Source organism: Hyperolius riggenbachi, chromosome 6 (assembly GCF_040937935.1).
Source record: "Hyperolius riggenbachi isolate aHypRig1 chromosome 6, aHypRig1.pri, whole genome shotgun sequence".
Classification (NCBI taxonomy): Eukaryota; Metazoa; Chordata; class Amphibia; order Anura; family Hyperoliidae; genus Hyperolius; species Hyperolius riggenbachi.
In genome coordinates, this window is record NC_090651.1 from 359,708,541 (window position 1) to 359,726,874 (window position 18,334).

Genomic DNA, 18,334 nt, shown 5'->3' on the forward strand with positions numbered 1-18,334 from the left:
AACTTTTCAAGTACAGACATTCTCAAGTCTGTGACTGGACGGGATCGCACTGAATTTACAGTCGTCTGAAGGACTTGTAGTGACCCAGATAAGGCAGAGATCTTGGCCTGCTGACCGTCCATCACTCTGATGAAATTTTCCACCGAGGTGGTGAGTGTGTCCAGACGAGTGCTAAGTGCGTCCATATTGTTTTGGTCTGGCGTTCTGTAACGATCGGTGTCAGCAACCAGAGAGAGAATCTGATTCTTGGCGATCTGCAGTATCCCCAAGAATACAGATATACCCGATTATTGAGGATCTGCAGAATCGCCAATAATCAGATATGTCTAACCTCTAGACACCTGAGTGTGTAACTGTTTTGGCGCAACAGTATCTTTGGACCACCGGGTTAGCAGGAGGTTCAAATCTGAGGTGTGAGGGCCGTGATCTCATCACCCTGGAACTATGCTAGAGAATAACACAGATGATATACAGTATTCCTAGTCTGGGGTGTGAAGGCCGTGATCTCAACACCCAGGAACTATGCTAGAGAATAACACAGATGAAATACAGTCACTGGCTAAGTGTGGATTCCCAGGTCCACCTGGTTCCACCACACTGAAGGATCTGACTAAGGTCTGAGTGCTAACACATAGGCATTCGCAACGCCAGACAACCAGCAACTGAACAGCAAGAGATATATATAGTAAAGCACCCCACAGCGCTTCCCAGCTCCCATCACCCAATCAATAGCCGAGCAGGAATCAGCTGACCGTCCTGATCAGCTGATCTTCCTCCTATTGGTATAAAGAGCCTGTCTAGCGGCACGCGCGTAGCTTTCCATCTGTGTGCACTACTAGGTCCAGCTAACCCAGACGCATGTTGTTGCGGGGAACCCGCCGCACTGGACTCGGAATCCGCCGCTTTGCCATCAGAACATGCAGCGGCCCCCACGCCACTCTGCCCATGGGCACCATCAGCTCCAGACAAACCAGACGCATGCTGACGCGGACAAACCACCGCATCAGACGCGGAATCAGCCGCCTTGCTGCCAGAACATGCGGCGGCTTTTCCGCTGTTTATCACACTGGGCCAATCAGATGATTGTACCAAACAGACCTTCAAACTGCAAGACTGGACCAATCCCATTGCATGATTGCATCAATCAGGTTGAAGTAATCGGATTAGACCAATCCCGTTGCATGATTGCATCAATCAGGTTGAAGTAATCGGATTAGACCAATCCTGTTGCATGATTGGACCAGTCAAATTGTACCAATCACATTACATGATTGGACCAATCACATTGCACAATTGGGCTGCTCAGGTTTGACCAATCACATTACATGATTGGACCAATCAGATTTCATCAATCGGATTGCATGATTTGATCATCATATTGGACCAATCACATTGCTCCATTGGACCAATCACATTACACAATAGGACCAATCAGATTGCACCAATCAGATTGCATATTTGGACCAATCAGATTGGACCAATCACGCCATTTGATTGGTCTAATCTGATTGTGTCCAATAACTGTGCCAATTTTGATGACTCTAACATTAACAATCTAAAAAGGGGTGCTTTTTAAAGTTTCCCATTTTAAATTAATGGCTGAAAATTGATTGGCTGTTGTTGACTCCACCCACTATTTCTCATTTTTTTCATAATGTGACTGACTGTGTCAAGTTTGAGGACCCTGCCATTAACAGTGTAAAAATGGCATCAATTCTATTATTCCACTTAAAATCCATAGATGAAAATTGATTGGCTATTGTAAGCTTCACCCACTTCCCCTTCATTTTCACTACAGTCTCCTGGTGACTGACTGTGTCAAGTTTAATGACTCTAGCTTAAATACTGTGATAAACACAGTTTTTTCAATTTTTCCATTGAAGTCAATTGATGAAATCTGATTGGCAGTTTGTGGCTCCACCCAGTTTTGCTGTGATTAAAAAACAGCTACATTTTTCTTGTCTGTTCTAAATCTCCACCCACTTTTGGGCATCCCAAAAAATTCACATTGTAATCCAGGTTGCCATCAAGAATATTTGGTCCAAGCTAAGTGGCAGAAGCTTCAAAACAGTGTGAGTGGCAGCAATTAGAAAAAAAGCTAAATTAGGATTTTCTGTTTTAGCCCAACCCACTTTTGGGCATCTCCCCAAAAGTCCCATTTTAATTTGGGTTGACATCAAGAATATTTGTTCCAAGTTTGTTTTGTTTTTTCTTTTTACTTGAGTTTCAAAACTGTAGGAGTGACATCGATCAGAAAATAGCTAAATTTCAAAAGATGTCTTCAGTAGTCCACCCCAGGGAAATGGAGGGTGGGATAGCTTATCAAAGCACAAGCAACTTAGTCTGATATGAAGCGAAGAGGTGTGAAAAGTTTGGTGCTTATACGGCTAAAACTGTAGTAGGAGTAGCATATAGCAATGGGGGAGGCGGAGGAAATTACAGGCACACAGTGGCCGGGTTGGAAATTATTATTATAGATCTGTAATCTAGAACCCTTCCATAAAGCAGGAGGATTAGCCATACCATGCCAGGGAAAAAAACACATATATAAGTAGATAATTACTTGATCTACTTACATAACACATGTATTGTACTGTCCACGTTTTGATTTCAGTGAATGAAGAGTATTCTGTTCCTGGTGAGGGCCATGTCTTTTGCGCACAGTTTAGGCTAAATCCTGATGTCATTTCTGCCCTTTACTTTTTTTCTTTTCTCTTCCAAACGCTGAATCACCTCAGCCTTGCTTGTAAACACAAGTGATCAGGGGATCGTGTTTCAGATAAGCATCTAGGCAGGGAAATAAAGGGAGGAGGAGGAATATATTATAGATAAAAAGAACCCCCAGCATGCAACTCTTTGGCACTGACTACTAAAGGGCCAGTGCTCCTTAAAGGGACAGTACTGCGCCTGTGCAGTACAGTCCCGATGACGTCGGCCAGACAACGTGACCCACGCTGTGGAGCGCAGAAGAGGCCGACCCAGAAGCCGACCTGGCGAGGTCGGCTGCGCCAGGGAAAAAGACCGGGAGCCTCCGGAGCTGCAGTGAGGGCACAGGACAGCTGCCACGGGCTGGAGGAAACCCCAGTTAAGTGGATCTTTGCTTTTTACTTGGATGTTTCCTTTAAGTATGTGATAACTCCAAATCATAATAGCAGAAAAAGTTTTGAATGCAGTATTAGCATCTTTATCACTTAATACACTCAGACCAGTTGCTGTTGAAATTAGATTTTTATGGTGACAATCCCGCTTTAAGATTTAGCTACGTCTGCTTAGGGAAGTTTATTCCGGTTCCTTTTAGCATTATTTGCATTTCATGTGGAATCTGCTCCTCCATGCAGACAGCCGAAACTGGATGATCTCATGGCTTCAGGATGTCTTGTGATACTGAGCAGCAAAACGTCAACATAAAATGAAGGCGTTACCTCTAACTAGGCTGAACCAATGTGTCAAATGAGTCAAACCAATCGGAGTTATTCAATGTAATAAGTATTCTGTAAATAATGTATTCTTTAATTATTCTGCAAACAATTTTTAGTCTGCTATGAAATAAAGAAGTGTGGAAAGTTTGGTGCTTATAACCAGAGCAGGATTATCCTAGGTAACCTAGGAAGGTGCTTAGGGCCTAGTGTGTGTCAATGGGCCCACCTGTCACCTTCCGTAACCTGACCTCTCTCCACTTAAAGAGAACCTGAACTGAAAATAAAAAGTCAAAATATCCATACACAGGCCATACTTACCTCCTGTGTAGTCTACTCCTCAATCACTTTCTCCTCTCCTGTGTCCCATTTGTCCATTGTGATCCATTGAATTTTCCGTCCTCCATTTTAAAAATGGCCATTACCCCATAACAACTTCCTGGTCAGCACACTGTAATATCGCCCACTTGAGCCATAGGGAAACATGGGCATTACCTTGCACATTCAGTTGTAACTGACAGCTGCTGATATATAAACAAGGAACACCAAGAGCCCCAATAGTGTAATATGTACTGGTAAATGGTTACTAGATAGAGTAAATATTAATACTCACAAACCAGGGTTACCATTAGGCAACCACTGTAGAGGCAGGTGGGGAGATTTTCCTGACCCCACTCAGGAATAAGAAGTCGCTCTCTGTAGATGAGAAAAAGGGGGTTCAACCCTCCACCCAGGGTGGACTCAATATTATGCAGGAGAACAGAGGCACCAAAAGGATAAAAGGGAGCTAAATGAGCTTAAAAAAACAAATTCTTGGTAAATAGAGGAGGTAGTGGTGGACTTGCCTCCTCCAAGTAGACACACAATGACTGTAGTAAAGACAGTCAATATATTTTATTTATGAACTCCAAATATGCAACGCGTTTCGCAGGTTTGATCCCGCTTCATCAGGCAATAACAACGGAGCAATAGCATATGTGATCAGTAGAAAAGCCACGCACCTCTGTGTCTGGCTCTTCTACTGACCACATATGCTATTGCTCCATTGTTATTGCCTGATGAAGCAGAATTTGGTTTTTTAAGCTCATTTAGCTTCCTTTTATCCTTTTGACGCAGCTGCTGATATATAACTGACAGCAACTGGTATATTTCAGTTCTGACAAAATATTGTCAGAACTAGGGATGCTCGGAAAATTCCGCGGAATTATGAATTCCGTGATTCCGGCCGGAATTAGCTTAATTCCGATAGTGCAACCGGAATTCCTATACCTCTCAAACGGAATTCCGCGGAAATTTTATAATTCCGACGGAATTTTCCGGAATAACACAAAAATCTCTCCCTCCTCCCATCCATCCTCTTATATCATCCAGTAGGGAATTGCAGATTTTTAAAACAGCTTATATACCATAGCTGGGATTTGAACTCAGGATGCAGTGAGTAGTGGGTACTAGGTATCTGTCTTACCCTCTAGACCATGAACCACACTACATGGTAAAGCTGGCCTAGCATAAACCATACTACCATTATGATCAATTCAATAGAAAAAGTAGCATGATTAAGGATTTGTACTTTTTGAAAAGCATGCTTATATACCATAGCTGGGATTTGAACCCAGGATGCAGTGTGTAGTAGGTACTAAGTATCTGTCTTACCCTCTAGACCCTAAGTTCTCAACGTGTGGTATGTGTACCCCAGGGGGTACTTCTGATGGTTTCAGGGGGTACTCGGGCTTCATATACTTAACCAAGAATAGCAAATTTTGAGTTTTGGAAAATAAATCTTATTTAAACAACACCAAATTAGTAATTAGCTAATTAAAAGCAATAGTAAATGCTTGAAAATAGTTTAAAAACAATTGTCATGTACTACGATTAAATATATGTTTGTCAAGGGGTACTTGTGATAATGTTTACTATGCTAGGGGGTACTTGGTGAGTACAGGGTTTTAGAAGGAGTACATACCAATAAAATGTTGAGAAACACTGCTCTAGACCATGAATCACACTACATGGTAAAGCTTGCCTAGCATAAACCATACTACCATTATGATCAATTCAATAGAAAAAGTAGCATGATTAAGGATTGGTACTTTTTGAAAAGCATGCTTATATACCATAGCATATCTATTGAATTGATCATAATGGTAGTATGGTACATGCTAGGCCAGCTTTAGCATGTAGAGGTGGGACAAGGTCCTTCAGCACCCAAGGCTGAGACAGCAAAGTGCGCCCCCCCATCCCTCCCACCCCAGCCATCACCCACTGATTGCTATTACACTAAGAGGTGCCCCAGGGCCCCCAACACCTTAATCGCTACTTATCTGGCTTGCAGTCACTGCCATGTATCACCTTTTCTTATTTCTTTCTGCTTCAAACACAATTGGGAATGACAGCTGAATGAATTGTGCACCCCCTCCTACACTGCGCCCTGAGGCTGGAGCCTCTCCAGCCTCTGCCTCGGCCCGGCCCTGAGTGTGGTTGATGGTCTAGGGGGTAAGACAGATACCTACTACCATGTAGTGTGGTTCATGGTCTAGAGGGTAAGACAGATACCTACTACACACTGCGTCCTGGGTTCAAATCCCAGCTATGGTATATAAGCATGCTTTTCAAAAAGTACAAATCCTTAATCATGCTACTTTTTCTATTGAATTGATCATAATGGTAGTATGGTTTATGCTAGGCGAGAGAGAGAGAGAGAGAGAGAGAGAGAGAGAGAGAGAGAGAGAGAGAGAGAGAGAGAGAGAGAGAGAGAGATTTTTCCGACGGAATTCCGCGGAAAACCGTCGGAATGAAACGGTAGCAGAATTTCAGAATGCGGAATTGTCACGGTAATGGGCTCTTCCGACCATGCCTGGTCAGAACTGGAAGGGATCACTGTAAGAAGAAAATGGTGAGCTTCTGAGAGGAACTGTGTAACGATTGTGGAATCGTCTCCGTGGTCAGCGCACCAGACGTGCGCTGACGCGGCAAATTTCCTCCACAAGCGTATTATTGCGGACACCCAGGCTAGGTGCTATGCACCCGCAGAGGGCAATTCCCACCGGCAGATGGCGCTGTGGAGTGCAGGTGAACACAGCCGCTGCACAGCCACAGATGCCAAATGAGAATTGTACAGATCCAGGACAAGGTACAATCAGGCAGGGCTGGATAGCCCACAGGGAACAGAGCAAAGGGACAGAACCAATGTGTGCCCACCAAATTAGTCGCCACCCAGCGACGGCGAACACACAACGGCAGAAACGAAGTAGGAAACGCAATCGCAAGAATGGCGATTGCCAATAGCGACACAAGACTGAGCAGGACAGAGCACAAGGGTAGCAAAGGCACAACAAATAATACAATAAGGAGATACGGAAAATAACAAACGCTAGCTAACCGCGAACACCGCACTCATTCGCAACAGTGCACGCGGTTATGCGTGGTCTCCACGTGATAAGCACAATAGAGACAAGCACGCCTAACTAACCATTAACAGACAAACATGAAAACGAGGACGCAAGCGCTTGCTTAACGGTTACCTCACCGAGCCTACAGCAAGCGTAGCAGACAAGACAGACACACGAAAACAGGGACAAGCGAGAGATAGGATCCACAGCACTAGCGAAAAGTGGCTAGCGTGATCCCAGAAGACAGAACAGAAGGATCCCCAGCGCTAGCGAAAAGTAGCTAGCGCGATCCCAGGAGACAGAACAGAAGGATCCACAGCACTAGCGCAAAGAGACTAGTGCGATCCAGAGAAGATAATAACAGAACAGAAGGGCCTACCAGTAGCAACCGCTGCTCTGGTTAGCACCCCACAGACAGACAGAACAGGCAATACAAATAATACAATCCTAACTAGACTAGGGAATCTGCCTAGCGCAGTCCCACGAATAACTCTAAACTAATCTTTAACGAGAAGTAGCATGGCTGACACTCACTAGGAGTGTATACTACAAACCCTGAAGGAATGACCAGCCAAGGACTGTGGGTAATCCCAACCTCTATACTGCCAGTCATCACAGGAGGCAGGTAGGGGACCCGCACAACGAATGCATGCAAATTCCCCAGCAGCAAGCTGCAGAACTGACAGAAGGTCTCTCTTAAAGAGACCTGCAGAATGCAGACGTGAACAGTGGTCAAAACGCTGCCTGTCTGCACAGGCAGCCGAGCAGACTCTCACAAACTGATGGTGAGGTAAGCATGTAATATTCATTTGCAGCTAGGTCATGTGTTTATTTGAAATAATTTTACTCACTTCAGGTTCCCTTTCAGCTTACCAAAAGGCCCCCGAGGGGGCCCTAAATCTATTACCTTGCCTAGTGCCTCATTACATCTTAATCCATCTCAGTTTTTTAATCCATTTCAGACTCTGTTCCCGTATGCTGACAGCAGAGTTTGAAGAAGGCCTAAAACTTAGGCCCAGTTCACACTTGCGTTGTTTTGCGGACCGCAAGGTCTGCAAATGGAACAGACTATTAAGGGTCCATTGTTAATGAATGGACCCGTGCGCACTCGTCCGTTCCTCCGGATCTGGATGCGGTCTGTGGTCCTGCCTGCGGTCCGGAATTTTCCAACCTGCTTCAATTTTCTGGACCGGTCCTTCGTCCACCGCCGCTGGATTGGATCGGGACAAGAAATCCAGCTCAACAGGAACTGAGGGGAAACGGAAGTGCACAACACACTTCCGGATGAAAGCCGGACGTCCTACCCCACTTCCTGTTACCCCACTTCCTGTGGGGTTCTCTATGGTACAGGCGGCCATGTGGATGTACCCAGCGCCGGACAATCCCCAGCCTCTCCGCAGCCACCCCAGAACACAGCGGAGGACAGGGAAGGACCCGACCATCCAGACGCAGGACAAGGAGGATGATGTCCGCACAGCAGGCTCTCCCCAAGAAGGACTCCAGCGCTTTTCCAGACTATCCAGGCCCCTCTTTGAAAACGGAAACGGATCCAGGACGCATGAAGAACGGAAGAAGATCCGGATGAAAACTGAACGTGACCTGACCGGATCCTGATGGCCTCCTGATGGCGAACAGATGTTCTCAGAATGGACCGGACCAGAACGGACCCGTGCCACCGGTAAGTATTTTATCAAAATGCAAGTGTGAACCGGGCCTTACTCTTTTTCTTTTGACTTAACCAAATGGTTTCATTCTGATCTAAAACTTCTTGCCTTTGTTTATAAATATCAACATACCCTAAGTATTCATTTTGTGCTGTATATGTTGTAAGGAACTCACGTTTATCAGTGTTATCCAGTGATTTCTTATCCCTTTTCAGTTGATCATATTGTTACAAACAAAATTAATTAGGATTTTTAAGAATTTTTTACATAAGGAATTTGCATCATTGTAATTGTGAATTATGATATAAAATTGCAATGAATCCTAATTGTGTACATCACTAGAGTAAATATAGTTAAAAGCTAGGTTCTCAGTGGTCAGTTGCGTAACGCACGCGTTATAGTGACTGAACTGCAATGGACTGGACATTGACTTTAAAGAGAAACTGTAACCAATAACTGAACTTCATCCCAGTCAGTAGCTGATACCCCCTTTCCCATGAGAAATCTTTTCCTTTTCACAAATGGATCATCAGGGGGGATCTGTATGGCTGATATTGTGGTGAAACCCCTCCCACAGTGTGATGTCAGGACCATGGTCCTGACAGTTTCCTGTCTTTGAACCTCAGTGCATTGTGGGAAATAACAGCTGTTTACAGCTGGGCCAATTGCCAAAAAAAGCAAGCAGCCTCTCCTTCCACTGACATCACCTGCCAGCAGTAAAAATGACACCATGGGCTTGATTCACAAAAGAGTGCTAACTGTTAGCACGGCCGTTTTCGCGCGAATTTTCGCATTGTGCGCGATCGCGAATTTTCGCGCTAAACAATAACGTTTTCGCGCGCAAATGTGAATTTTTGCGCGAAAATGATATCGATTTTGCGGTAAAATGTGCGTTTGCGCTCGAAAACGTTATCGTTTCGTGAGAAAATTCGCGATCGCGCGCAATGCGAAAATTCGCGCGAAAACGGCCGTGCTAACAGTTAGCACTCTTTTGTGAATCAAGCCCCATGTGATAAATGTCAGAATGTAAATCAGGGAGAGGAAAGATTTTACAATGGGCAAACACTGACTAAATCATTTATACACAATTATTATAAAAATGAAGCACCTTTTTATTACATTATTTTCACTGGAGTTCCTCTTTAATACAAAGCCTGCATGCAGCGAGTTAGAATAATCAGTTACAACGCTGCACTGTGAACATCCCCATAGAATTGTATGAGCAGTGAGTTGACATGCAGAATTATTCTGCATCGCAACTGACCACTGTGAAGTGTGAACAAAGCTGTGAATGGAGAGCTCAAATTATTATTATAGAATAAGAATAATGAAAAGGAGAAAAAAAACAGCAAACAATGATATATCAATTGTCTGTTTCTCATATGAGACAATCAGTTCCATTCTATAATGAATTTGTCAAAAGTATACGTTGTTTGTTTCCTAGCTACTCCTTCTTTAGCGACATCTATTTGAGGTCAGAAATCTACTACCACACATGTGTTTCCCTTAGCATGCGATCATTAGGCTAGGTTCGCAGTGCTCAGTTGCGTTGCAGAAAAATTCTGCATGTCAACTCTTTGTCCATACAATTCTATGGGCCTGTTCACAGTACTGCGCTGTAACTGATCATGTTATTCTAACTCGCTGCATGCAGGCTTTGCATTAAAGTCTTTGTCCTATCTCAATTGCAGTTCACACACATTTTAAGGTGTGCATTATGCAACTGACCACTCTAAACCTAGCCTTAATTTTGAAATAACACAGCTTTAAAGAGAATCTGTACTCTAAAATTCTTACAATAAAAAGCATACCATTCTATTCATTATGTTCTCCTGGGCCCCTCTTTGCTGTTTCTGCCACTCCCTGCTGTGATCCTGGCTTGTAATTGCCAGTTTTAGGCAGTGTTTACAAACAAAAGACATGGCCTCTAACCAGCATGTGATAGGCTGAGAGTAGCTCAGTCTGTGACTCACACAGAGCCTGCGGGGGGCGTGAAGAGGGTGTGTATTGCTTTTATCCTATCACAAGCAGGGCTGCACATTCCTGCCTGAGTGCCTAAGCCTGCCAAAGGCATCAGAGGAAAGAAGATTAGATCATATAACAGAGATAATAAAGCCACTGTGCAACTAGGAAAGGCTGCAGTAAGCCAGAGCACATTAGATCAGGCATAGGAACTTATAGGATAGAAGAAATAAGGCTGAACATTTTGTTACAGAGTATCTTTAAGCCCAGTGTTTTAATAACATTTATCTGCAAGACGTCTTGTGAAGCACTGATAGAGGTTTATAGCAATTCTCAATAAAAGTGCACTTTCACCTACATGGAAATGAAAAGCAGAAAAGAGGCTAACATTTTAATAGATTAATGGTCAAGTTTTTCAGCTTTCTTGATTCAGTAGTTAAAGGGACACTGTGTCAACAACTAAGTGTTCTAAAGTTACAATGTTTAATAATGTCTAAGTAGCTATGTAAGCATTTTCCTACATTTCATGTTAAATATCAGAGGCAAAAGCTGTAATTTGTTGTGTGTAGATTTTAACTGCATTGGAACAAATCCTTAGCAAAGGGGATCTGTGCTGCGTGAGAAATGTTACACAGGCAGTGCTGGTCCCTGCATATCTCAGAAGACTACCGAGTATTTTTCGTTGACATCAACAAAACCCTATAGTATGAAAATCCTGCCTTGGAATAAGGTTTCAAACACAATTACAAATGTTTACTTTTTGCTGCACATAACTTATACATCTCCTCTGCTTTCTGTGCATTATTCTCCTCAGACAGCTCAATCAGAGAGACAAGCAGCTGCTGTTTAAGCTAGTGAGACCTGTCTTCTGCAAAAGATAGAAAATACAAAGAGGGTTAGCAGATGTAGGAAGAGGAATCCCCGCCCCTCATGATTCACTGGTCCATCACCCTCTGTCAGTGAATTGTGAAAGGAATTTGATAACAATAAAGGAATAGATAAACAGGGGGAGATATACAGCAGTACTTAAGAACACTTAGACAAGCTATTCCCATCCCAGCTTAAAGCACATGTTAATCGATAGTGTATCTTTAATATTTCAGTCTATTTCTGCTTGCAAGCTGTGATGAACAGCACACCGCCATAATCAGTTAAGTGGCTTTCACACTTCCTCGGGGTAACTTCACACTGGAGAACGGTCATTCCTTCTGCAACTAGTGCATTTCTCACAAAATGTTCATCATATGTGAAAACATGGTACTTGTGCTCCCCAACCGTGTAATAAGAGCTATTTTTTACTCCAAGTATGATCAGGTGTCCTCCTGGTTTCAAAAGTGTCATGATCTTTCTTAGGATTCTCATGTAGTCTTCTTGATCTTTGCAGACCACATCCAGTAGCCACATGGTGATGACACAGTCAGCCTGAGGAACCCCTATCAGATCTGTTAGAGATTCTGACTCTGTGTCAAATTTCACCACATGGCTAATGGCTGACCTCAGCTTCATCTCTTTAGCCTCACATTGGTCACTAAAAGAAGGAAAAAAAAGTTATTCAATTGTGGATCACAGATGATACAACTGCTACTTTGGCATAACGCTATATCACAAGTCACTATTAAAGAGTACTACTAACGACACACAGTTGCAGGGGCGCCTCGTCCACCAGGCCGAACCAAGCGGTCGCCTGAGGCGCCGTGCGGCATGGGGGTGCTGCCTCGGGCAAGGGGGATCGGGGGGGCCTTCACTCCCCGCAGCTCACCTCAGCCTGCGGAGTCAGAGCAGGGCTACGGGAAGATGGCTGCCGAAGCCCTGCTCTGGAGACTATTTGTGTCTCCAGTACAGGGCTTCGGGCGCCGTCTTCCCATAGCCCTGCTCTCTGCCTGTCAGTGCGGGACTTTCAGCTGGCTGCAGACACATCATCGGGGAGCTGCATGCCACTAGGAGAGGAGACTTCTGGCAGGTGAGTAAATGCTTTTTTTTAACAGGTTACATTATTTTCTAGAGAAACGCTGCCCACATTTTAATAATTTTCTAGTGAAACATTGCTGCAATATGATTATTTTATGGGGAAACGCTGGCCACATTACGATTATTTTATGGGGAAACGTTGGTCATTCACAATTATTTTATGGGGAAACGCTGGCCACATTACGATTATTTTATAGGGAAACGCTGGCCAGTCACGATTATTTTATGGGGAAACGCTGCCACATTAAGATTATTTTATGGGGAAACGTTGCCACATTACGATTATTTTATGGGGAAATACTGGCCACATCACGATTTTTTTCTGATGAAACATTGCTGTATTGCGATTATTTTTTGTTTTCTAGTGAAACATTGCTGCTTTACGATTATTTTCATGGGGCATCGCAGGGCACCACAGGTTTTCTCGCCTGGAGTGACGAAATGGCTAGAGACACCCCTGCACAGTTGTACTTAACCACTTCACCCCTATGGGTTTTTACACTAATGGACCAAAGCACTTTTCACCTGTCAGCGCTCCTACCCAGGGATGAGCAGAAACTACGCCAGTGTGAATTTAGGCATCGTAGTTTGCATCTACGCAGCGTAGTCTGTAAGTGAAGTTTCAAAACTACGCTTACGAATTTACGTGTAGCGAAGAACCGCTACACGTAGCTTACGCCCACTATGGGTAGTTAACATGTGTATTGCGTAGTGAACTACGAATGCGTTACTCGCGTCTAATTTTCCGCATGCGATTGTATGGTTACAAATTTACGCATTGGAAAGGGGAATGTATGCATAGAGTTCCCGGTATGAGCACTTAAAGAGGAATTTATGCGTAAAATTTTCTGCATACGGGCATAAGCATCTGCATACACTACGCTTCGCACTATGCGTAATTGCGTATTTTAACGCGTATTCTACGAAATGCATATGAAGCAAATATTTGATTTCGAAGCCGTAGTTTGACAAAGCGTAATTGCGTAAAACTACGTGCAGTTCCAGCGTAGCGAAGTTGGCTGACTATGACAATTCCTGCTCCTACCTTTCATTTGCCAATAACTTTATCACTACTTGTCACAACAAAACGATCTATACCTTGTTTTTTCACCACCAATTAGGCTTTCTTTGGGGTGGTAAATTATGCTAAGAATTATTTTATGCTAAATGCATTTTAACAGGAATAATAAGGAAAAATGGGAAAAAATTATTTTTTTCTAAGTTTTCAGCCATTAGAGTTTTAAAATAAAACGTGCTACTGCAAATAAAACCCACATATTTTATTTGCCTATTTGTCTCGGTTATTACAACATTTAAATTATGTCCCTAGTACAATGTATGGCGACAATATTTTATTTGGAAATAAAGATGCATTTTTTTCAGTTTTGAGTCCATCGCTAATTACAACCCCATATATGCAAATATAACAGTAATTTTAATGTACCCTCATGCCATACATAGTAGAAAAGCGGAGTCCCTAATGTAACTATCTTATGTATTTTTTTTATAAAGCAGTCTTTTTTTTACAAGTGTTTTTATTTTGGTAACCATGGGGAAGGGGAAGGAGGTATTCATTTATTTTTATTTAACCACTTCAACCTTCAGTCATTTTCACTTTATGCATCCGAGCAATGTTCACCTGCCATTCATTAGCCTATAACTTTATCACTACTTATCACAATGAACTGATCTATATCTTCATTTTTCCGCCACCAATTAGGCTTTCTTTGGGTGGTACATTTTTCTAAGAGCCACTTTACTGTAAATGCGTTTTAATAGGAAGAATACAAAAAAAACTGAAAAAAAATCATTATTTCTCAGTTTGCAGCCATTATAGTTTTAAAATAATACATGCCTCCATAATTAAAACCCACGTATTGTATTTGCCTAATAGTCCCGGGTATTATACCATTTAAATTATGTCCCTATCACAATGTATGGCGACAATATTTTATTTGGAAATAAAAGTGCATTTTTTCCGTTTTGCGTCCATCACTATTTACAAGCTTATAATACAAAAAAAATTTGAAATATTTACATTGATATTTAAAAAGTTTAGACCCTTAGGTAAATATTTACGTGAGTTTTTTTTTTATTGTAATGTTTTTTTGGGGTTTTTTTAATTAAACATCTTATTTGGGTATTTTTGGGATGGTGGGATGTAAATAGTATTTTTTTATGTAAATATGTTTATTTATTTATTTTTTTACATGTAAATGTAGTTTTACTTTTTGGCCACAAGATGGCAGCCATGAGTTCATGAGTTTGTTTACATGACGTCACTCTAAGCATAACATGTAGGCTTAGAGGGATGTAGGGGGATGCAAGAGGCAGAAAAAGCAAGGCTTCCGAGAGAAGCGGTCGTTTTTCTGCGGGGGGAGAGGAATCAATCATCGGGCACCATGTCCCAATTGATTCCTGGGCTAACGATCCACGGCCAGGAGCGCACGTGCATGCCCACGATTGGCCATGGGAGCGCGCGGGAGCGCACATGGCCTTCTGGACGTAGCTTCTACATCCAGATGTAAGGCTTGGTGGTGTATTCTCCACAGTCAGCATGCAACGCATGAGCTGACGTGGAGGAGGTACACACACTAGCACAAGGAAACAGGCTATCCCTAGTATAGTGGAGGGGAGGACTGACTCCAATAGGAGATTGTGGCGCACAGAGCCGGTGCAGATCTGACAGCCACAAACAATGCTTTCGTTATAACGTCTCAGCGCAAAGAAGCGCTGAGCGCATAAACCAGAACTGAGGAGATCAGGACAGGTAAACAGAATGAACACTTGCTTAACTAGCCACTACTTAGTGACAGCAAGCGTCCACAATAACACAGACTGGAATGAGGCAGCCAATGCGTTGCGGCGATGGCGTGCCTCACAAAGACAGGACAGGATAGTCAGGAAATAGCAGGATCAAGATAGGTGAACGTAACAGACAAATATACAATAAGTATGTTTTCCTAGCGTATTACAATTACAGCTATCAATGAAACTATTTGTAACGTCTGACTAACATATGTATATATCGGCAATGAACCGATATATGACATAAGCAGGAATGCTGACTAGGACTGGAGTAATACAGGGAACAGGACTCAGAAGGATTCGCTATCTCTTCGCAGAGGTGAACGCAATCCACAAACGGTAACAGAACAGGATTCAGAAGGATTCGTTATCTCTTCGCAGAGATGAACGCAATCCACAAACAGAACCAGGAGCAGGGTAACTACCTCAGCACGGGTGGTCACGGTACGCGCAACCTACCAAAACGTGCTGGAAAACTGACTAACTGAACACAGGATATAAACAGTTCGTGTACGTATATATCAGCGACACTGATGTATCAACGTAACACGAATACAAGGAAAATAATAAACGTTCTGGTATGCATATATATTGGCAATGAACCAATATATGATGCAAAGACCAGCAAAGTATCTTTAGAACAAGAAACACGATCGGGGGCCGAAGCGACAGCAAGACAGGCTTAAACTGAAGCTATGAAAACCCAAGGAAACCCTGCAGGAAGCAGATCTTTATACTGAGGTCATCCAATGGGAGCAGACATGCAGATTCCCACACAGGTGAATAATAATCAGTCACAAGCTGACAGCAGGGAAAGACAGACAAAGCTTTGCAGCTTGCATGGAAAGACATCAGAACTGCCTGAGCTGCAGCACTACTACTTCCAGCAACACCTGCTGCAGCAGCGATCATTACAGTACCCCCGCCCTTAAAAGCGGATTCCAGACGCTTTTCAAAACTGAAATTCCCAACAAAACAGTCTGACTGATAATTCATGATGACCGGGACAGCCCGGCAAGACCGAATTCCAGAATCAGTCCCCACAAGACTGGACCCATCGGAACCAGAACCTACAGAACCATGCCCATCAGTACTACAAGCCTCAGTGTGACACCCATCAGAACCATGATTTCCAGAAGAAAGCCCTCCGAAACTCCCTGAGCGATACCCACCGCCTTCCAGGTACCGTTCAAAAACGCCAAAGCCTTTGCAATGCCCACCGGGACTGTCTTTACCAACACAAAACCCACTGTTGAACCAGTCCAAGGCACCAGGACAAGTTTTCTCAGAGACCTCCCAGAACACCTTGAAGCTCCAAAGAGATCCCCATAGGTCAGAACGCCCCTTAGGCTCACATGGAGAACTATCAAGAACCCCTATGGAACCTAGGGCAATTCCCGAGTCAGGGCCACAAGGACAAACATCAAGATCAGGGCTTTCAGGGACCAGAACCATCTCTGGGCATGCAGGCAGACTGGCAACATCAGAACATGTTCCCACTAAGGAAGCATCAGAGCACGCTAACACCTTAGACACACTTGGGCATTCTGGCACACAAAGAACATCTGGGCACACTGGTACAAGAGAAACCTCTGGGCATGTCAAGGAACTGTGAGCCTCAGGGTCAGCCAAGACAGGACCAAAACCAGGACTGGCCAAAAAAAAATCATCATGACTAGACTTCGCAACTACTGGACTTTTACACGAGAATGCAGGATCAGACTTAGATGTCGCTGATTCCAGCAAAGTCAGTAACAAATCAGATTCAGGGGCACTAACAAGACAGGACAAATCTTCTGATGTATGCACTGAACCAGATAGGGACTCCACAACTACCTCTGGACTGGACAGAGACTTATCTAATACACTGGATTGGAGCTCATGAGGCGCTGCAGAACAAGTCAGTATTGCAGCAGCCCCCACTGGACTAGGCAAAACTGAGGAATTCCCTGGACAGGAAGGGGACTCTGGAACCTCTGCCACAGCGGCCAGAGAACCAGAATCTTTCAGGATACAGGGCTGGGTTTCAGGAACACTCATCAGACCGGACTGAAATTCTGAGATTTCTATTATTTTGACCAGAGAATCAGAATTATCCATGTTACAGGGCAAGACTTCTGAAACATTCAGAGGACAGGGCTGGAGTTCCTCGGCTGTTACAACACTGGAGAGAGACTCAACAACATTGATTAAATCAGACTGTGTACAGGGCAAGGTATCTAACACACTAGCTGACGAGGATAATATTTCAATGGCTTCTGCTTTGCTGGGCAGAAATTCATCAAGTTTTATTAGAGCAGACTGTAATTCCAAAACAGCTGCTAGACAAGTGAATATTACTGCAACACCAACTGAGGTAAGCAGTGCCTCAGACTCCTCTGCTAGAGGGTTTGAAGTATCCAAAGTACTGGGTGAAGCATAAGACTCTGCGACCACAGCTTCACTGGACAGGATCACTGAACAGTCCATATTGCAGGGCAAAACCATGGAAGCACCTGCTGGACAGCATAATGATTCTGTGACCTGAGTTTCATTGGAGAGATCTATTGCACAATTCATGGTACAGGGCAAATTTACTGGAACATTTTCTGAACAAGGTAATAATTCTGCGATTTCAGGTTCACATAGCAGATGCTCTGAGCTATTCACGAAACTAGAGCGAGGTGTAGAAACAGGAAGATCAAGACACAATGTTTGCGCATCTGAATCACCATTCATTTGTAAAATTGGAAAATTCAGATGCTGGGGTTCTGAGGTTTCTAGACAGGATTGCTGGGACTCGGAAACTGATGTAGTGCATCTATTGGCATCTGCTGGATCAGACAGGAGTTGAACTTTATTAACACAGGTAATTTCTGCAGAAGTGTTTGCAGAGGCAGGCAAGATTTTTCTGGTGTCTGTTTCACTGAACAAAGAGTCATGAGTACTGGCTAGGCTGGACTCGGAAGTCAGCAGGACCTCTGGATTCTCTGCTGAGAAATTTGCGCAGGGCAAGGTTAAGAATGTATCAGTGGCTTCTGTTTTACTGGTAAGTAACACTGAGTTATCCATGGTACAGGGTGGAATTGCAGGAACTTCAATTTCACACAAAAAGAGCTCCGAATCACCTGCTGAATCAGCCAAAGGT

The 18,334-nt window shown here is 43.5% G+C and overlaps 1 protein-coding gene across 2 annotated transcripts in view; it reads right to left on the bottom strand.

Annotated features, from left to right (window-relative positions):
- Positions 1-11,162: 11,162 nt before the first annotated feature.
- The window catches only part of LOC137523022 (indolethylamine N-methyltransferase-like), a 56,729-nt gene continuing 49,557 nt past the window's right edge, over positions 11,163-18,334 (bottom strand). For both annotated transcript variants that reach the window (XM_068243200.1, XM_068243201.1), the window contains exon 3: positions 11,163-11,959. In XM_068243200.1, coding sequence (XP_068099301.1) covers positions 11,536-11,959 — 424 coding nt within the window. In that variant the 3' untranslated portion in view covers positions 11,163-11,535. The remainder of the gene's footprint in view (positions 11,960-18,334) is intronic.